The sequence below is a fragment of the Myxocyprinus asiaticus genome, chromosome 19, assembly GCF_019703515.2.
Source record: "Myxocyprinus asiaticus isolate MX2 ecotype Aquarium Trade chromosome 19, UBuf_Myxa_2, whole genome shotgun sequence".
In the NCBI taxonomy this organism is placed as follows: domain Eukaryota; kingdom Metazoa; phylum Chordata; class Actinopteri; order Cypriniformes; family Catostomidae; genus Myxocyprinus; species Myxocyprinus asiaticus.
Window position 1 is genome coordinate 22,265,363 of NC_059362.1, and position 22,374 is coordinate 22,287,736.

The 22,374-nt window shown below is 37.5% G+C and overlaps 1 protein-coding gene across 2 annotated transcripts in view; it reads left to right on the forward strand.

Moving 5' to 3' along the window:
* The window catches only part of LOC127410068 (vascular endothelial growth factor receptor 2-like), a 42,471-nt gene that overhangs the window by 788 nt on the left and 19,309 nt on the right, over positions 1 to 22,374 (forward strand). For both annotated transcript variants that reach the window (XM_051645102.1, XM_051645103.1), the window contains exons 2-16: positions 3,214 to 3,310; positions 3,526 to 3,740; positions 4,118 to 4,239; positions 6,349 to 6,517; positions 6,887 to 7,023; positions 8,694 to 8,886; positions 9,138 to 9,255; positions 9,577 to 9,749; positions 10,768 to 10,924; positions 14,075 to 14,186; positions 14,368 to 14,476; positions 15,110 to 15,454; positions 15,562 to 15,708; positions 16,774 to 16,905; positions 21,825 to 21,931. In XM_051645102.1, the coding sequence (XP_051501062.1) occupies positions 3,214 to 3,310; positions 3,526 to 3,740; positions 4,118 to 4,239; positions 6,349 to 6,517; positions 6,887 to 7,023; positions 8,694 to 8,886; positions 9,138 to 9,255; positions 9,577 to 9,749; positions 10,768 to 10,924; positions 14,075 to 14,186; positions 14,368 to 14,476; positions 15,110 to 15,454; positions 15,562 to 15,708; positions 16,774 to 16,905; positions 21,825 to 21,931 (2,333 nt within the window). The remainder of the gene's footprint in view (positions 1 to 3,213; positions 3,311 to 3,525; positions 3,741 to 4,117; positions 4,240 to 6,348; positions 6,518 to 6,886; positions 7,024 to 8,693; positions 8,887 to 9,137; positions 9,256 to 9,576; positions 9,750 to 10,767; positions 10,925 to 14,074; positions 14,187 to 14,367; positions 14,477 to 15,109; positions 15,455 to 15,561; positions 15,709 to 16,773; positions 16,906 to 21,824; positions 21,932 to 22,374) is intronic.

A 22,374-nucleotide genomic window follows, 5' to 3' on the forward strand; every position in this document is an offset into this window, starting at 1 on the left:
AGGGTACAAAGAAAACCCTAATAAGTTGACTGTACTCATTTGATTGAGTAAACTTGTTCCCTCAATTGAACTGAGTAATGGCATCTCCAAAACGTATGTAATTAAGTTAAATTAATTTGGTGTTCATATAGAATGAACTTATCTATTTAAGTTAAGGCAACTAGATGCAAGTAGACGTAACTCAGATTTGCTATTTAAATATTGTTGTTTCTACTGTTGTTAATCATTTTATTGAATTGATTCAATTTTAGATTAACAATCGCATAGCCCAAATAATGATCATAACTGATTCTAGGTCATTAAATAAACTTAATTCTCCAAAGAAATGCATATATACATAAATTAAGAATTTATAGAGCTTATACTGCACTTTAACTGGACATGCTCAAAGAGAATTGAGTTAACAGGGTCCAACATGACCAGATGGGACACTGATCACACTAATGGAGACATCACATGAAACAACTATTTGCAACAAAGCAACATAAATAATACTACAAAAGAGCTAAAAGCTCTATAAATTCTTAATTACAACCATTTAAATGCCCTCATAACTTCCATTTGACCAAAGAACATAATTAAATAATTCAAGCAGCAAGGGATTGTGGGTATAGCCTCAATTTTGTACTCAAATAGCCTCAATTTTGTACTCAAAAGTTTGAGTTATTAACACAAAGAAATCCATAGACTTAAGATTTTAAGATAAATAAGTTCAATGAACTTAAATATTTGAGTTATGAGCCCAAAACCTGACATTTCAAGTAATACTTAATTAAGACAACTTGATATGTCCAGTAATGACAACTTAAGGGAGTCACTTTTTTCTGTTATATTTTTCATGTCCCAATCTGTTCTATCACAGGAAAATGTAAACGTACACAACTTAAATTTATAGTTTCAAGATTTTAACATGGGATCGACAGAGAAAGATTGTTGCGCACTTAGAGTTAAAAAAAAAAAAAAATCCTCCCATTCTTCCCTGACCATATCTTGTAATTCCTTCAGTTTGCTCTTATTCAACAGATACAATCAGAGCCTCACCACTATTGTTTAAAAAGCTTTCAGCACCCAGTAATTCAAATTTTAAAACAAACAGTTGAATAAGTCCATTTCCATGGACTGCATGTGTTTTAGCATGAATGTGTATGCATGTGTGTCCATCCGTGTGTATGTGTGTGTTCCCTGAGCAAGTTCCTCTGGAGCAGGAATCCCACCTCAAGCTTTGGAGCGTGGAGCCATTTAGCCCGGCCCCTGCCCATCTGCCCTGGCTTCCTGTTTTGACACAGCCAGGCCACTGTCCTGCTCTTGCAGCTCCAATGGAAAAATATCCCAGGGTCCCACATCACACTGTTCCATGCCACAGTGCACTGTCATGCTGTGCTTATTCCACACTTTTACATCCCTTACCATATCCAAAACCATATCAAAGACTAGAACAGGCTATGAAGCGGTATTCACAGTCCCAACCTTGTTCTTTACCTTCTGACTCTATTGACTATGTGTATCCATGCTTATACACAGAGAGTGGCAGTAGCTTGACTGTTAGTTTAAGTGACATGGCTATATGTTAAGGTTCTTTAACCCTTAAAAGCTGGAAAGGACCCACTCAAACATTTTATTTTTGACTGCCCATGCAAACACAAATTGTGGTTTCTTAATCATGAACATTGTCAAGTTGGACCAATTAGAAAAGCAATTGGTTTAACAATGATGGTTGAGCTAACCAATTAAGAGTCTGTAAGCACTATAGACAATGAGGGGGACATGTCCCACAATATTCTGGTTAGTTCAACCCCAAATGGGTTTTTCAAGGGTTTATTCTTACATTATTACATTCGGTACCCCCAATCCTAAATATGTAGTTACATACTTGATTAGAGTTGTTAAAAATGGCTGACTCACAGTCTTTGCATATGTGCTATGAGTGCTCTGTGTTCCATTGACTAGAAGTTGGTCACAGTGATTTGAAATTGTATATGGAGTCTAACACCTCCAAATGCTTTTATTAGAATGAACGTGTCTCAGATTTAAGATATAGCATGGGGTTAGATTAAAGAGGGTTCCTTTGAGATGAAGCTGGAGAAAAAATTAAATTTAGGATTAAATTAAATTAACCTGGCCATAATATTAACCATAAGGTTAGCTGCTCTAAAGATGGAATTTCAGTATTTCAGTGTTTAGTTTTAAAGTGAAATAAGGTGATATAGTTTTCTTTTCATGTTTTTAGTTACCTGTTTTTGAACAGGTTTAAATGAATAGTTCACCCAAAATTCTTTAATCATTTACTCAGCCTAATGCCATCCCAGATGTGTATGACTTTCTTTCTTCTTCTGAAAACAAATGAAGTTTTTTAGAAGAATATCTCAGCTCTGAAGGTCCATACAAGGCAAGTGAATGGTGGCCAGAACTTGTTCTGTAAGGTCCAAATAGCACATAAAGGCCACATAAAAGTAATTCATAAGACTCCAGTGATTAAATCCATATTTTCAGAAGCGATATGATAGGTGTGGGTGAGAAACAAATCAATATTTAAGTCAATTTTTACTATAAATTCTTCTCCTGCCCAGTAGGTGGTGACATGCACAAATAATGCAAATCACCAAAAACAAAAGAAGAAAGTGAAAGTGGAGAATTATAGTAAAATATGACTTAAATATTAATCTGTTTCTTACCAAAACGATCATATCTCTTCTGAAGATATGGATTAAACCACTGGAGTCATATGGATAACCTTTATGCTGCCTTTAAATGCTTTTTGGACTTTCAAAATTCTGGCCACCATTCACTTGCATTGTATGGACCCACAGAGCAGAAATACTTTTCTAAAAATCTTTGTTTGTGTTCAGGAGAAGAAAGAAAGTCAAACAGATCTGGGATGTCATGAGGGTGAGTAAAATGATGAGAGAATTCTCATTTTTAGGTGAACTTTCTCTTTAAGTTGTTTTTATATAATTCAGGATATGCAGCAAAGCTCTGGGAACATGAACCATCTGTTTCTCACAGAAACTTATCAAGTATTTATATATATTCTGTACACTGTGTCCTGTTGCATCAGTACACGAAATCAGTGCATGGTACATCTGAGATGAAGCCAGTTTAAGAGCATATAAATATCATTATTATAAAGTTACTTAGTAATGTAGATTTTAGCTGAGTATTTAAGGTGAATATCAGCTGCTTTTTTAAACACAGCCTTTATTTTATTTTTTTCAGCAATAGAGCTTAGGTTCGTACCTGATCCGCCAACCCTAAACATCACTGAAAAGATTCTCAAAATCAATGCTTCAGATACATTGGAGATCACTTGCAGGTAACATTTCTGTATTTAAATACAATTGAGGTTCTTTGTTCCTCTAAAGATACTCTATTTGATGGTTTATTTGCATTTACGAGGGCAAAAGACACTGTCTTTGTTAACCATTTTGTTTTTAATGGTAAAATCAGAAAGCGAAATATCATAATATACATAAACAGTGAAAGTGTTGCAGTTCCCTCGGCTGATAGTCTTGTCTGCCTGCGATACAGAGGGCGCCAGATCCTGGATTGGTCTTTACCTTACAACAGAACCCATTTTGAAACCCGTCTCACCATATCCGACTGTAGTGGTGAAGGACTATTCTGCAGCACTTTAACCCTAACCAGGGCAGTAGCCAATGAGACGGGAGAGTACCGCTGCTTCTACAAAAACCTGCACATAGAGGATGGGAAGACTTCAAAAGCAGTTTATGTCTTTGTACAAGGTATGTTTTTCATTAGTACTTATTGTGAATATATTGTATGACATGTTTGATAGATAGACAAGTTTTTGACAATGAAATAGATGTATTAAAAGAGAGTGGAAGAGAGAGTTGGAGTCTTCCTTTGTTATCCCTCAGGATAACCTCTTCACCTTTTCATTCTTTATGACCTCTTCATTCTGGCCTCCACATTTTACCTTCAACCATAATATTTCACATAAGCTGTAGACTCCTCACCTGTTTAGACAGACACAATAGGAAATTGCTGGTTGTTTTGAGTTGGTTAATGTAAGTGTTGTTGTGTGAACTTGCACTCCACTCCATACCTATGTAACGTGTCTAGTTGTTGGTTAAATCTAAACAAAACCTGCCCATTGCAGATTACCACACACCATTTGTCCGAATGACTCAAGTTTATGATGTGGTGTTCATTCGGGAGAGAGAACAGGTGGTCATTCCCTGTCTAGTATCCGTGGAGGATCTAAATGTTACACTTTACACAGTGAGTACATGCACACACATTTTCTCCTACCCTGGATGCACTGTTTTCTGTCACCACAAATGCACACACACACACTCCCACCACAGTGAGGACAGATGTATACACACAGACATCAAACACAATCCTAAATATGGACTGGGTATACATTATCTTTACCCATACTGTTTCTAACACACTAACTTTAATCTTAAAGAACCTATGAAATCACTTGATGAGTTCACTTTACAGTGTTAATTTACTTGCTTTTGAAACAGAAAGTTGGGGCAGGACAAATCAAGGCTTTTTTAAATAGCCAGTAAGCTTTAATTTATGTTACAGCCATGAACCTGAATTGCTGCTTGCAATTGCTAGTCAGAAGTACACTGAAAAAAATTAATTAATTGATTGATTTAAATTAAATCAATTGTTGACATTGGTTCCACACAATGAAATTGAGTTTTTATGATATAAAATTAAAATGTAGGCTCTACTCAAATACTTTTTATAGTGAAAACCTAAATTAATTGAGTTAACCTAACTCAAATTTGATCTGTTCAAAAAACTAAATTAAACCTTAGCTAGCAAAAAACACACTAGCATGTTATATTTGTTTGTACTGTATGACAAGGATGGTGCTTTCAAGAGTTTAAAAATCTTCAGTTTAAGTTTAAGTTTAAGAATCCCAATCAGTCATTATACAGAGGATTCCTCAGTATTCGCTTCATTAGAAAAGTAATAAAAAAATCTTTTCAGAAATTATGTACTCAACCTCGACCTAACCATTAGCTCCACTCTTCTTCACAGTGGTAACCTCCCAAAAAATTCAACATGACAGAAACTCCTCTAAATCTCAACATAACAGAACATTAAACTAACAAGTCTCCTGCTTGTTTCATTTAGCATAAAAGTACAATAAAATAACACTTAATTTTAAAATGTACTCTCCCAACCCATTCCCATGCAAAGCATGCTGTGAACTGAACACAGATGGATTGTACAAAATGAAATTTAGTTGAGACTAAATGTTAAAGAATTGTGTAGCATTGCTAATTTTAAATAAGTTAACTGAGCAAGCAGTAAAAATCGTGTTGAGTGACCACCATCTGTTACAAGTCTGAATCTGTTTGAACACTTCATAGCAATGTGATCGTATCACTTTTTGATGTCTGTGTTGAAAATCACTTGGACTTTACACAATATAATTATGATCCCATCTCAAACATAAATGTATTAAATTGATTTCAAGTGTACTGGTTAAGTATTTTCATCAGAGCTGCTTTCCCTTTTTTGCACTAAAGGTGGTATAGGAGGGACATTCCCGTTCTAGAGAGCATTATATTGGACAAAATGAGTGAGTGCAGGATGAGTCATCACTAGTTTTGATTTGATTTCCCAGAAAAGTAATACTGTATTTTTTAATACTTACAGCATATTTACTACAGATTAATTTTCTCAACTTTAAGGACAACATGGACATAGAGATGCCACAGTACTAATAGGCATAGACCAAAAGCAACAAAACTTTAACATATAAAGGCCAGTTTAAATTTTCCAGACATAATCTTCCATTCACTTTGTCTTCAGGTCAACCATAAAGATAATGAAACCAACTTTTACAAGCTTAGATAGCACATTCTCTTACTATCATATGCAAGAGCCATTGTTCAGGTTTGAAACAGTTATGTTCTAAATTCCTTTAAACCAATATGATATGTTGTGTACCTCTCTTGTGTACCTATCATTCTCTGTATCAGGAAAGATCGGGATTAATCAAACAAACTACACAAGTGTCAAAATTGCAACAATTGCACTTTGTTATTTATATACTACTCAAGTGTTTTAGTGACACACTCATTAAGATGAATTATTAAGAAGTTTTAACTTTTTGCTTCGTGATACATTACTGGTGATATACTGTAAAAAGTGGTGACTTCCAACTGTTACCTTAAGGCTCTATAGGTGTTGTGTTGATGTAACCTAATGTATTATGGTTGACTCATTGATGTTAAATAATATTTTTGACTTGAATAAAACCAGTTAATTTAGATGTTACCACATGAACACATTTTCTTGGTTAAAATTTATTTCAGTGTATCATAATAGTGTGTTTATGTTATTCACCTTAAACAGAAGTATCCAGTTAAAGAACTAGCCACTGATGGGAAAGAGGTCATCTGGGATAGCAAGAGAGGCTTCATCCTCCCTAGTCATGTGGTCAGTTATGCTGGTGTGGTCTACTGTGAAACCATTATTCAAAACGAGACTTATCAGTCCTCAACTTACATTGTTACCGTTGTAGGTAAGCCAGATTTTAGAACCCTGAATTGTAAATGAGGCACCATTGTATACTGTATACTTGTATGTTTTTAGTTTATTGTTTTATACTACAACATTTTAATTTGGGCAGGTGAATTATCTACAAAGTTTCATGAACAAGAAATTGGATATGAGCATGTGTTCTGCATCTGACTAAAACTTCTTGTTTATTTCAACTTTGTGAACATGTTAGAAACCGACAAAAGCTTTCTATTTTTGAATAGACGAGACTGCATGTTTCACAATAATTTGTTGAGACTATGGAATACTCTGGTGTGAGATCAGCTGCCCTGGTCTCAAGAGAACAATGCTCCACCCGGCACGTCCCTTACACCCCTTCCCTCTTCCGCAGGATACAAGATCTATGACCTCACCCTGAGTCCAGCTTATGAGAGGCTGACGGTGGGGGAGAGGCTAGTGCTCAACTGCACTGCTCACACCGAACTCAATGTGGGAATCGACTTTCAGTGGACCTTTCCACATGAGAAGGTCAGTAATTTAAAATCTCAAGCCAGTCTCTTGTGTGATTGTTGATATTTGCCCATTTAGTTATGCTCACATTTATGTTGGCCTTGAGGCACTTAAAGGGATAGTTCACCCCCCCCCCCCAAAAAATTATCTCATCATTTACTCACTTTCATGCCATCCCAGATGTGTATGACTTCCTTTCATCTGCTGAACACAAACAAAGATTTTTTGAAGAATATCTCAGCTCTGTAGAGCTCTCCATACAATGCAGGCAAATGGTGACCAGAATTTCTAGCTCCAAAAATTACAAAAGGCAGCATAAAAGTAATCCATATGACTCCAGTGGTTTAATATATGTCTTCAGAAGTGATGCAAATACTTTGGGTGAGAAAGTGAAAGTGGAGATTTATAGTATAAAAAGATTTAAATATTGATCTGTTTCTCATCCACACTTATCATATCGCTTCTGAAGATATGGATTAAACCACTGGAGTCTTATGATTACTTTTATGCTGCCTTTATGTGATTTTTGGAGCTTTAAAGGTCTGGTACCCATTCACTTGCATTGTATGGACCTACAGAACTGAGATATTCTTCTAAAAATCTTTGTTTGTGTTCAGCAGAAGAAAGAAAGTCATACACATATGGGATGGCATGAAGGTGAGTAAATGATGAGAGAATTTTCATTTTTGGGTGAATATTCCTTTAAAGCATAGCTTCAGATAAATAAAATGCATTAAATTAAATATGATTAAATTCAATTTAGGTGTTTTTCCATGTTTATTGGTTTTCAGCTGAATACAAATTATTTACACAAATTATGACAATGGTTTACCCTACCCCACCCAACCTGGACAATGCTAAATAAACTACAATTTTTACCTTAAAGACCTATTTCTACTTGATTTAACCCAAAGAAATTACATTTGTTGATGTAACCTGATGTGTTCAGTTTGATTCAGTCATATTAAATAATTGTATAAAACCAATTGATATAGATGTTAACACATTAAGCAAATTTTTTTTCTCCCCTTTTTCTCCCCAATGTGGAATGCCCAATTCCCAATGCGCTCTAAGTCCTCGTGGTGGTGTAGTGACTCTCCTCAATCCGGATGGCGGAAGACGAATCTCAGTTGCCTCCGCGTCTGAGACCGTCAGTCCGTGCATCTTATCACATGGCTTGTTGATTGCGTTACCGCGGAGAATAGTGTGAAGCCTCCACATGCGCTATGTCTCTGCGGAATCGCAATCAACAAGCCATGTGATAAGATGCGCATCCACGCACAACTCACTACGTGCCCCACTGAGAGCGAACCACATTATAGCAACCACGAGGAGGTTACTCCTTGTGACTCTACCCTCCCTAGCAACCAGGCCAATTTGATTGCTTAGGAGACCTGGCTGGAGTCACTCAGCACGCCCTGGATTCGAACTCGTGACTCCAGGGGTGATAATCAGCGTATTTAATCGCTGAGCTACCCAGGCCCCCCATTAAGCAAATTTTTAGATTATCTGACTTTTTTTTTTTTTTTTACAAAGACTAGAGTTGGAAAGAGGAGACCAGATATGTCTAAATGTATATGTACATTCCCTTTTATTAAAACACTGTCACCTTGATTTTGTTGAATTGCAATTCCATGAATAACATCATGCAATACAGTGACTTTCAAACCTACTCTCTCCGCTTACAGAGAAGTGTGAACAGCTCAACACCACGGTCACGCTATGACATCAAATCCAACAAGAAGAAGCTGTGGAACTCTTTAGAACTGTCCAATTCCCTCATTGTACAGAATGTGACCATAAATGACACAGGAGAGTATATATGCACAGCCTCCAGTGGTCAGATGCAGAAGACCGCCCATGCCTCCCTAATTGTCTATGGTATGACCCTGATCTCAAAGCCATTTCTTTGTAGTGGGTTGTCTCAAGCATATGGTAGCATAAAGGCCATAGTGATTAGCATTTTTTTTCAACTGCATAACTCTCAGCTCTTGAATTCTCAATTAACTCAAATGGCACGTGATGTTCCAATAATTTTTTTAAAAGTACTTAATAAGTATTTTTTGTATATATTTTTTTTGCATTGATTTAATAGCATGCACATGCATCATTTATTTATTTTGATATTTCAGAGAAGCCATTTATAGCACTGAATGATCAGTTGTTGCAGACTGTAGAGGCAACTGTTGGCCAAGAAGAGGCTAAAATCCTTGTTAAATATTATGCCTACCCAGAGCCATCTGTCAAGTGGTAAGTGGTTAGTGAAATTAGTGTGATTTTATGTAAGAGGTGAAGTATGTTGGGTGCATGGTGTATATTAAGCCAATATATACACCATGCACTACATCCTCTCCTTTAAAAATAATTTATAACAGCTTTATAAATACTTTATATCAGGGTGTTTTCACTTTTGAAAATCTCTATTAACTCTCTGTAAAGAGGTTTAACAATAACTTGTAAAATCCACTGCATTGATTCTCAGTGTTTTATGCTTTTTTCATGCTGTATGTCAGTGTTTAAATGTATTGTCTCATTAAAGAATGGATTAGAAAATTACTTTTGTCCATGCAGGTATAAGAATAACCAGCCAATATCCTGGAAAGATGAGTACAGGATGAAGCCTGCAAGAGGATCTCTCACCATATATGGTGTAACAGAGAAGGATGCTGGGAATTACACTGTTATAATGACCAATAAAGTCACCAAAGAGGAGCAGAGACGAACATTTCAACTGTTGGTTAATGGTATTGTCATCTTCTCTTCTCTTCTCTTCTCTTCTCTTCTCTTCTCTTCTCTTCTCTTCTCTTCTCTTCTCTTCTGTGCTTGCTCTTCTCTTAATTTCTCTTCTCTTCTTTTAATTTCTCTTCTCTTCTGTGCTCTCGTCTTCTTTTAATTTCTCTTCTCTTCTCTTCTCTTCTCTTCTCTTCTCTCTCTCTCTTCTCTTCTGTGCTCTGCTTTTCTCTGCTCTTTTAATTTCTCTTCTGCTCTTCTCTTCTCTTCTCTTCTCTTCTCTTCTCTTCTCTTCTCTTCTCTTCTCTTCTGTGCTCTGCTCTTCTCTGCTCCTTTATTTTCTCTTCTCTTCTCTTTCTCTTCTGTGCTCTGCTCTTCTTTTAATTTCTCTTCTCTTCTCTTCTCTTCTGTGCTCTGCTCTGCTCTTCTCTTCTTTCTCTTCTCTTCTCTTCTCTTCTGTGCTCTGCTCTGCTCTGCTCTTCTCTCAGTTTCTCTTCTCTTATCTTCTTTTAATTTCTCTTCTCTTCTCTTCTCTTCTCTTCTCTTCTCTTCTCTTCTCTTCTCTTCTCTTCTCTTCTCTTCTCTTCTGTGCTCTGCTCTTCTCTGCTCCTTTATTTTCTTTTCTCTTCTCTTCTCTTCTGTGCTCTGCTCTTCTTTTAATTTCTCTTCTCTTCTCTTCTCTTCTCTTCTCTTCTCTTCTCTTCTCTTCTCTTCTCTTCTGTGCTCTGCTCTTCTTTTAATTTCTCTTCTCTTCTCTTCTCTTCTCTTCTCTTCTGTGCTCTGCTCTGCTCTGCTCTGCTCTTCTCTTTTCTCTTCTCTTCTCTTCTCTTCTGTGCTCTGCGCTTCTCTTCTCTTCTGTGCTCTGCTCTGCTCTTCTCTGCTCTTTTAATTTCTCTTCTCCTCTCCTCTCCTCTCCTCTCTTCTCTTCTTCTCTTCTCTTCTCTTCTCTTCTCTTCTCTTCTGTGCTCTTCTCTTCTCTTCTCTTCTCCTCTCTTTTCTGTTGATTGTGTTTGTGTGTGTTCATTTACACAGATCGTCCTAGGATATTAGAGAAGGAAGTACCTTTGGATCGAGATGTTCATATGTATGGCAGTAGCCCAACATTGAGATGCACTGCTAGCAGTGGATCCAGCCCTGTTACAATACAATGGCAGTGGATGCCCAGAGAGGACTGTCCAATCAGATTTCAGTAAGTGATAACACACATGAATTGGTGTTGCTGTGTTTTTGTTTGGCTTGTACCATGCCTGATACAATCACATTATACATGGAGTTGTACAAAACAATGCACATGTGATGCTAAAGTTTGATGGTATATGTTTCTTGTGACCTGGGAGTAGGTAGTAGCCTACCTCAGTCCAAATAACAAGCAATGAGCAATCATTTGAACATGTAAAACTGTCAGCAGCTCACTATTCCTGCAAACTGAGATCCTGCCTCTCCTGTCTTTGCAAACAATGACTGACAGTGGAAAATATGTATTCCAATTCATCACAGTTATTGGTAGGTATTACATTGACATTAACAAGGACATGTCCCAGCCATTCAAATTGATCAAGTTGCTAATTTTCTGTTTAATAGTAAATTATTATAAAAAAATAAAATAAATAAATATGTAACTTCTCTGGTTGTTACAACGAATATAGAATGACACAGTGTACATGATGAAGCACTTCAGATCACAGCAAAAACAGGATTTCCCCATGGCCCCACAAATAGCTTGCTATTAGGAAGCAGTAGTAACCAAACTATTCTGCATTTCGCTCTGAGAAACATTTGTCAAATGCATACTCCCTAAATGCCATATTAAATTGTTTGCTACAATAAGCCATTGGCAATAAAAATATTCCTTTATATACAATATTTGTACGGGGAAGTCAGTTATAAAATGCTTCTTTGTCATTGATGTTTGTCATTGCTGTGGTCTTTCCATAGAAGACCAAGATGAGACTATATGTAGCCCTTTCCTATGCGTTGATTTTGTTGATATTAATGCATTTGTGTTAATGCATTTGTTGTGTGTAGTTGATATTAATGTACAAAAATATCAAATATGGTGTTGGCAAACAAATTTGTTCATTTATAAAGTATATACATTTCTTACATTTTAAAAAACAGTGACATCCTGCCCTGATATAAATTTGACATGCCTCGACCTGACTTGAAAAATACCTTTGTCCTATAAACCTTTCTGTAAAAATCTACCTTCATAATATAGTTGACTCTTGCCTTAATGTATAATAGTGTGGTTTGATTATGTTCGCTTGTATGCCCAACAGCTATAACAAAAATATGATGATAGTGAAAATTTGCTTTGAGGGCAGAATTCAATTTTCAAAAGTAAGGATTTTGAACAATGTGTTTGAAACCAACAGACAAAACCTCTGATAAAGAAAACATACATTGGACTTTTGACTTATTGTTATTGAGATTTAGTCCTTGTGAAAACTTCCCCATGTGACAACTAGCCCCAGTCTCCCTATTTGTGTAGTATTTGTATTCATTCCATTCCATTATTAATGAGAAGACTTAAAAGAATTTCAGTAGCAATTTTTTTTCTGCTTTGCAAGCGTATTCCACAGTGTAATTCATTAGCATATTTTGCTCTAATTGGGCATTCATCCTGAAAGAACTGCTGTAATTTGGCCAACAAGTATGATTTGGGTTTTTCCATTATGCTAAGAAATGAGCACCAGTGAGTTTTATTTGACTTCTGATTTTGATTTGCAGACTGTATTCACAGAACAGCTCTTCCAAGGAAATGTTGTGATCATGTCATGAGTGTTCAGGGCCAGCCATCACGCAAGCCTTATCTTCAGAGTGCACCCTCAACTACTTCCGTAGCCCTCATCACAACTTCTTGTTGTTCTAAAAACAGATGCATTCAAATCTTCTGTCCTTGATCAAATGAAAAAAATAACACAATGTCTATCACTGCGCCTCACTAACAAGGCCCTGGCACCTTTCACTTGAGTTTTTATGTGTCCTATTATTGTGTTTGCACTTTTCCCCTTTTCCTCTCTCTGTCTTGTCTCCCATGGTTGACCTAAATGAGGCACTGATGTCTAACTTAACAGTGGTAGAAATAGAACCATCTGGAATTAAATGAATTATAGGATGGTTTAAATTTAGACAGTTGCAATAATATATGCACTGGTGCTTAATATCTGCAGTTGATTGTTGTTGACTCCATTTGGTTGTGTTTTCTGTTCCTGCTGTGAAGGCTGTGTACATGTGCTTGATGTTCATTCTTGTGTGTTAAATTATTTTTGCATTCCCTTTTGAGATATGTACAGTATCTGCCTGTGCCTGTAAAAAATAGCCAATATCACTAATTTTGGATCACCCATATTTTACATCGGACATCAAGTGGTGACCCAGTACCAACATTTTACAAAAATTAACCAAATATGACCTATATCCTATACAATTATATGGTTAGTTGCATTTTATTGTTTACATCCATCAGAACAGAGCTGTTGCCCATTTTTGGATCATGAGTCATGACCCACCAGAACCACTGTTAAATATTTTTTACACCTTTAGATTTTGTACTTGCATGGGTTAAAATTTTATGTATCTATCATTTCATAGTTAAAGGTTTAGTTCACCCAAAATTGAAAATTCTCTCATCATTTACTCACCTTCATGCCATCCCAGATGTGTATGACTTTCTTTCTTCTGCTGAACACAAATGAAGATTTTTAGAAGAGGATCTCAGCTCTGTAGGTCCATACAATGCAAGTGAATGGTGACCAGAAATTTGAAGCTCCACAAATCACATAAAGGCAGCATAAAAGTAATCCATATAACTCCAGTGGTTAAATCTACAGAAGTGATATGATAGGTGTGGGTGAGAAACAGATAAATATTTAAGTCCCTTTTTACTATAAATATCCACTTTCACTTTAACATTCTGAAAGTGAAAGTAAAAATGGAGATTTAGTGTAAAAAAGGATTTAAATATTTATCTGTTTCTCACCCAAAGTGATTGCATCGCTTCAGAAGACATATAATAAACCACTGGTGTCTTATGGATTACTTTTATGCTGCCTGTATTTGATTTTTGGAGCTTAAAAGTTCTGGCCACCATTCACTTGCAGTGAAAGGACCTACAGAGCTGAAATATATTCTTCTAAAAATCTACATTTGTGTTCAGCAGAAGAAAGTCTTAATGATGTAAATGATGAAAGAATTTTTTTTTTTTTTTGGGTGAACTACCCTTTAAGATAATTATAATTACAATTAGTGGCTTTTCTTTGGCTTTCAACATTTTTGATAACTTTTTGTGTGAAATGTGGTTGTTTATTGTCTGCATGTTATTGTATGGTATTTACAGACCAAAGTCCGATCAGAATGTGGTGAAGTGTGATAAATGGAGGGAGATATTGAACAACACAGGAAAGAATCCCATCAGCAGCCCCATATCTGTCATTGAGCGATCTCTCAAGGTAAACATCCACACTGACCCTCTGAACAGTAAAGCTCACACCTGTACTGTGCTATGTTTTAGCTTAGAGTTAAAATTTTTTATAATATTTAAAAATATTTGTAGTAAAACTGGTTGAAAATGTGGATATTTAAAATGATCCACTGCGTTTAGATGCAGAACCAATGTGTGTTCTCCCATAGACTATTAGCATACTGAAGATCCAGAAAGCAGTTGACCATGCTCTCTACAGGTGCATTGCCACCAATAAGATGGGAACGGATGAAAGAATCATCGTATTCCAAGTAACTCGTGAGTGCTTCAATGAAAAAACACTTTCCGCTAAAAATACCTGCTGTTCTACATCAATGCAGCCTGCAGGAGTCTCTTATTTCTCTGCGTTAAAGGTGCACTGAGGCGACTTTGACTTACACTGACACTTAGGGGTGTGGATGCAGCATCATTCAAATGCAATAGTTATCACTTATTGATGCCAATGTTAAAATTCACTATTCACAGTTAGCCATTATTAATTTAATCCAAAAGTGACAGTGTCGAATAACAGAGCGGTTACTGAGATTAAGTGAGTAGTATTTGACTGCTCTTGAAACACAAACATGGCAGCACCCATGAGGGGCCCCTCTCCATGTAGAATAAAACAGCTTTTATAAGGTTACTGATATGACTGGAGTCTTCATCTCATGTGAGTGCTCATTCATTTATACATATGTTTCAAATTGCAATTAATTAATTTCGGAGTAAAACTTTTTTTAATGAGGAAAAACTCTAATGAGTGCACCTTTAATACCAGCTGAAACAGAGCTTAGGACTGTACATCCCAGCTGGAAAATACCCACTTAAACCATTGCAGCCAGTGCAAAATGATTTATCACTTTCTGCCAGTCAGAACTTTCTGTTTTGACAGACTATGTTTCTTCTTCACAGGTTTCCTCAACCTGAGTGTTCTGCCATCTAGCAGCCCTATTGAGGGAGAAGATGTTGTAATGCGCTGTGTAGCCGATCGGCTGTTGTACTCTAACTTGCGTTGGTATCGGGTAACAAACATAGCCAACCCTAATGCCCTTCCAGTGGCCGTGCCCTGCGATAGCCTCACCCTTTCACCTTTCCACCAGCCTAATGTCACCATATTAGGCCTGCAGGGCACCAATGCAACACTAGACCTGCCCATACCAAACACAACTTTGATGGACCAAGGCCTGTACGCCTGCCAAGTAGAGAATGTAGGCACCAGTGAGAGAACCTGCTTACTTCACAACCTAAGACTCCAAGGTCAGTGTCACTTGCACTTTAACACAGTTGAACACAGTACAGTGCACAGGATGCATTGCAACAATCATGTGTCAGTGTGAATGTAGCTTGTGAATGTGTTTCTGTAGCTCTTGAGATGGCAAGAATTGTGACCAATCTGACTGACCAGAGAGTGAATGTAAGTGACTCTACCATGCTAGTGTGCGAGGTTTCGGGTACACCAACGCCTACTGTTTTTTGGACTAAAGACAACCAGACTGTTGTAGAGGGATCAGGTGAGAGACACGTATTCTGCAATAATTAAAGAAATAGTTCACCTAAAAATGAAAATTAAATTCAAAACCTATTATATTCCTTTAGAAGACATGGAATATGGTGCAGTAGTCACATGGGCTACTTTTATGATACTTTTGGGTGCTTTTCTAAACTTTAAAGTGAGGCACCATCCACTGACATTGTATTGAAAAGATGGCTTGCAGTATTCATTAAAACTTCTCCTTTTGTATTCAGCACAAGAAAGAAGTCATATGGGTTTGGAACTACATGAGGGAGAGTAAATTATTACATAATTTTCATTTTTGGTTGAACTATTCCTTTAACTGCTCTGTCTTTGTTTCCTTAATTTCCCCCCCAAATTGTATCAGTTCACTATAGTGTTATTTTACTTGTCAGCCAAATAATCTGAAAATAAATATCTGAATGGTAACTATCATTGGATTGTTCTGCAATTTTGTTTATTGCTAAGCTATAAAAAAATCTAAATGTATTGTTTGTTATATTGAATATACAGTGTTCATGACATACGTGATGTAACTCTCTCTAACAGCGACAAGTTTTTTAATCCCTTTATTTTTTAGGAAAATGTTCCAAATTTAGAACATCTGCCTCAAGGTTGGAGCTGGTAGTTTAAATCGGGGTTTCAATAGTGGAACAGGGTTCCCACAGTCATGGAAAACCTGGAAATATCAAGGAAATAATTTTCAGGCCTGCAAAAATCATGGAAATTATTAAAACCCTAGTTTGTCATGGAAGTCGTGGAAATTTCTATTGAGAATATACGTTTTTTTTAGTTTTGGGTGGCAACAGTGGCAAAGTTCTCTTCATCCAGGGGATGCATGGGAGCTGAGAAAGCCGAATGTTAAATGTGCCGCACCACGAATTGCCGCTTCGGTCACCAAGGTCTCTGCCCAGGAAATTGGCAGGTCTATGGGTGACCTGGTATCTGTGACACCCCTGGCTAAATTTTTTTAGGAATATGCTTCTTGCTTTTTCCGCCATAGTGAGCCAGGAATGAGACAACGTACAGTAACAATTATATTGGGATGCTTTTCTGTTGTCAGGTGTGATTCTGAAACAGTCAAATCGTATCTTGACCATCCAACGGGTGAAAAAAGAAGACAGTGGTCTGTACATATGTACAGCCTGTAACCATCTGGGCTGTGACTCTGACGAGGCTCTTCTCACTGTGGACGGTGAGTCTGTATTCAATCCTGTCTATCTGTCTGTCTGTCTGTCTGTCTGTCTGTCTGTCTAAACAGATATTTACATAGATAGTGCAAAACTTTGACAAAAATATGTTCACACTTTTCAAAAGTCACAAATGCCCATTTTCTATTCATTTTGTGAGAATGCAGGTCTCAGAGAGAACAGTACTTGAATACATTTGTTTTTTGTGAAATGCCAAAACCTTAACCATCATAATAATCTGATTGGACAAGTGCTATTTCCAAAACTGCAGACATTTAGTATAACAGCACTGGGATGCTTCACTCTTTGTATCACTCTGCTTGTCTGTGTTCATGGTGTTCCAAATAGTGTGTTGCTTGGTGACACACAAAGGTTGATACTGCTTTGGCTTTGTTTGGAACTTTTTTCTGGAGCAAAAAAAGACAAAATAACGGACCATATTGTGTCTAAAATTAAAGATGCTCCATATAAACTGTTGTATAACAGCATAAAAGAAAATAGAAAATATTTTACAATATGTATTTTTAGGCCTGTAGAATTTTTTTTACAATATGTATTGCTAGGCCTGCTAAAGTTAACATGTTAACTTACACTCACTGAGCACTTTATTAGGAACACCTGCACACCTACTTATTCATGCAATTATTTAATCAGCCAATCATGTGGCAGAAGTGCTATGCATCTTCATGCAGATACGGGTCAGGAGCTTCAGTTAATGTTCATCTCAACCATCAGAATGGGGGAAAAAATTTGATCTCAGTGATTTTGACCATGGCATGATTGTTGGTGCCAGAAGGGCTGGTTTGAGTATTTCTGTAACATCTGATCTCCTGAGATTTTCACACACAACAGTTTCTAGAATTTACTAAGAATGGTGCCAAAAAACATCCAGTGAGCGGCAGTTCTGCGGATGAAAATGCCTTGTTAATGAGAGAGGTCAACGGAGAATGGCCAGACTGGTTCGAGCTGACAGAAAGGCTACGGTAACTCAGATAACCACTCTGTACAATTGTAGTGAGCAGAAAAGCATCTCAGAATGTACAACATGTCAAACCTTGAGGCGGATAGGCTACAACAGCATAAGACCACGCTGGGCACTTTATTATCAGAATCAGAATGAGCTTTATTGTCAAGTGTTCTCACATACACAAGGATTTTTTTTTTTTTGGTGATAAAAAGAAACAAGTGCACACAGAACATTACAGTGAGACACAGAATATAAAACAAGGTAAGTGTATAAATAGACATACAAATAATAGGACATATAACAGAATGGCATATGTACATGTGCAAGTGGTAATTTATGTGCAAGGTAGGGGTACATACAGTTATTGAATTAAATATGTGAATTTGCATATGTACATGAGATATGTATTTACATTATTGCACTATGGGGGAGTCCTAAGGCAGTTTAATTGTTCATGAGGAAAATGGCCTGAGGGTAAAAACTGTTCTGTAGCACCGGCCAGAGGGCAACAACTCAAAGAGGTAGTGGGCAGGGTGTGTGGGGTCCAGAGTGATTCTACCTGCACGTTTCCTCACTCTGGAGACGTACAGATCTTGGTGGGTGGGTAGGGGGGCACCAATAATCCTCTCAGCAGACCTGACTGTCCATTGTAATTTCCTTCTGTCTGATTTCGTGGCTGAACCAAACCAGACAGTTACAGATGTACTTAGGACAGACTCAGTGATGGCCGAGTAGAACTGTGTCAGCATCTCCTGTGGCAGGTTGAACTTCCTCAGCTGGTGAAGGAAGTATAACCTCTGCTGAGCTTTCTTCACAGTGGAGTCTATGTGGGTGTCCCACTTCAGGTCCTGAGAGATGGTAGAGCCCAGGAACCTGAATGACTCCACTGCTGCCACAGTGCTGTTCAGGATGGTGGCGGGATGCAGGGGGATTTCTCCTGAAGTCCACTATCATCTCCACTGTTTTGAGCATGTTCAGCTCAAGGTTGTTGTGACCACACCAGACAGCCAGCTGATCAACCTCCCATCTGTATGTTGACTCGTCACTGTCACAGATGAGGCAGATGGTGTCGTCTGCAAACTTCAGGAGCTTGACGGTGGGGTCTTTTGCAGTGCAGTCATTTAAAATCAAATCAAATCACTTTTATTGTCACACAACCATATATACAAGTGCAATAGTGTGTGAAATTCTTGGGTGCAGTTCCGATTTGTGTACAGAGAGAAGAGCAGTGGAGAGAGAATGCATCCCTGAGGAGCACCAGTGCTAATAGTGAGGGTCCCGGATGTGAGTTTCCCCAGTCTCACTAGCTGCTGCCTATTTGTCAGAAAGCTGGTGATCCATCGACAGATTGGGGTGGGCACAGAGAGCTGGATCAGTTTGGTTGAGAGAAGATCAGGCATGATGATACTGAAGGCTGAACTGAAGTCCACAATTAATTATTTACAGTCCTTACTATAGGCTTAGCTGATTTCAGTTTCTGCTTGTAGTTTGGGAGAAGATGAACCAGACAGTAATCAGAGAGTCCTAAAGCTGCTCGAGGGACAGAGTGATATGCATCCTTTACAGTGGTGTAGCAGTGGTCCAATATATTTCTTTTTCTGGTGGGGCATGTGATGTGTGGTTTGTATTTTGGCAGTTCACGGGTGAGGTTAGCTTTATTAAAATCTCCCAGAATAATAATAAGTGAGTCCGGGTGTTGTTGCTCCGTGTCTGTGATGTGATCAGCCAGCTGTTGCAATGCTGCGTTCACGCATGCTTATGGCAGAACATAAACACTCACCAGAATAAACGAGGAAAACTCCTGTGGCAAGTAGAAAGGCTTACAGTTGATGAAGAGTGCCTCTAAATAAGGATAGCACATCTTCATCAATGCTGTTACATCTGTTCACCAACTTTCGTTGATGTAAAAGCATTTTCCACTGCCTCTCGTTTTCCCCGATAACTCCGTGATGCAATCTGCTCTGAACAGCTGAAAGCCCGGCAGATGTAATGCGCTGTCCGGGATTGCTTCACTCAGCCAGGTTTCCGTTAGAAAAGTCCTTATTTGTTTGAGTGAGCAGAAGCAGTTCATCCATTTTGTTGGTGAGGGAGCGGACATTCTCCAGAAGAATACTCGGCAGCAGAGTCCTAAAGCCGAATTGACGGAGCTTCACAAGCACGCTGGAACGCTTCCCTAGCATGCGTCTTTTGGATCACTTGTAGAGCACCGCAGAGCCTCCAACTAAGATGTCTAATAAAACATCCGAATAATCAAACACTGGCAAAAAATTATCAGGTATGCTCTGCTGAATATTCAGCAGTTCATCCCTGGTGAAACTGATCAGGAAAGAGTGACAAAAAACATGCGGCATCTTGAATAATGAATATTAAGACCATAGTGTTTCTAATAAAGTGCGTGTAAGTTATTAATTATCTAGGTTTAATGCAATAAAAAAAAACTGACATTCTGGTTGTAAATCAATAGATTTTTTATATTTTTATATTTACAGACCTAGTTTTTTAAAGTAAGAAATTAAAAACCAAACCGAATGTTTTCGAGAAAAAAAAAAAAAAAATCTGTTTTGGTTTTAGTACAATGACATTATAAAAGCAAAGTATGTTGTTTGGACATTTTTTGGAAACAACATGTCTTTTTATAATATCATGCTAACTATTTTTCTTGATAATATTGCTTAAACATCACATACTGGCCACACCATTAAAGACCACACTTTAAGAGGAGGCATTTTATTTGTATAAATGTGTCATGGGTATGAGGTGAGCACTGTCTCCCACTGACTTTTATCCTGATTTGAGAAGAGATTTTTTTTAATCAAGACTCTGTGGCAAAAAATAGCTCTCTTTTTTGTCTGTCAGGAAGGGGGCTCTGTTAGCACACATCCTTTAGGGGAGTGCTAAAAGAAAACAAAGCAAAATCCCAGAGCACAAACGAAGAGTTTGGTGACCCACCCTCTCTCTCTCTCTTTTCCTCATACAACATTTCTCAGATACTTGCATCTTCATATTCTTTCCCTTTTACCTCACACACATCAGGGACACAGAGAGAGAGAGAGAGAGCAGCAACACTCAAATAACAGCTGGTCGTAAAAAGGGTGTACGTGACTTGTCTCTCAGCATCACTGTTTCTTCTTGTCATTGCAAAGGCGACTGTCAGATGCTAGTCACATTCACTAACAAGGCCTGCTAACAAGGAGCCCTGTTCCCACGAGGAGAAAGAGAGTGTAAACCAGAGCAATGGATAGATAGAAATTAAATCTAGTGATCTAGTGACCAGTTGTATGATCTAGTATAGAAAAGAGAACTTACTTTTAGGTACGTTTTGAATCAGTTCCTGCTGGTTAACTTTGGATTTGTGTTGGTGTACACTTTTCAGGCATATTTTGATTTGAAAAAATATCAGGTCAGCACACAATTCACATTCCTTGCAATTCTTAAAAGGCCAGTAGCATAGAAACATTTCCTGTAAACAAGGTTCTTCCTGGCAATTCACGGCATGTTTTACCAGAAAAATTAAATAAACCATTTCCTTAGTTCCTTTCCAAAAAAAATGGTAGAAGTCTAAAAATTGTATAGGATTTTTGTTCAAATGTTTTTTTTTTTTGTTTGTTTGTTTTGTTTTTTGTTCTTGTACAATTGGTAGCAGAAAAATAATACATATTAAAGACATTACGATACTCCATTCCCATCATGTCTTCAACATAAATATGTGAGGATTGGTATTCAATTATAATAAAATGTATTATAATATTTTGTTATTATATTATCATATTCTGTATATTAGCCTAATATTAAGAGGCATTATTGTGTCTCTCTGTTAAATTAGTGAAATGATGGAATCATTTTTGGTTGTTGTAATCATTATTGTCTATGGTGGTTATACGGTATAAATATTTTAAAGTGTCTTTGTGTGTTCAGTTCTCTTGTGATTTTTAACTGATCATGTGACCCATCCAACAGGTGCAGAAGAAAAGATGAATGTGGAATTGATCATGCCTATTGGTGCTGTGGTCATCGGCATGTTCCTCTGGCTCCTCATCGTCTTTGTCATTCGCAACAGGAAACGGGTAACATTCCATTACATTTCTTTTTATTTCCCTGTCTCATAAACACACACAAATGCACACAATGCTGCTCTCTGACTGATTAGAACTGACTAACCAGGCTTTGCAGGTGCCATCTCTATTGTACGCACAGCCCACATGCTGCTCTGGTGTGTCATGTAAGCCATTCATCCTAGGGCCCCAGTCCCCACCGTACCCCAGCTGTAATTTTGACTTTGTATGTGGGGACTGAGTAGGTGCTAGAGGCATCCAGTAACTCATTAGTGGTTGTCTTTATAATGAGGGGCTGACTGTGAGGGACTCAATCATGACAAGGGTTGAGGGTTTTGACTTTCTTTGTCACTCAGTCTTGCTCTATCATTTGTCAAATTATTCAATTTCAATGTGAATTATCAGATTTAATTTTTTATTTTTTACATTTAAATATTTACATTTATGCACAGTTA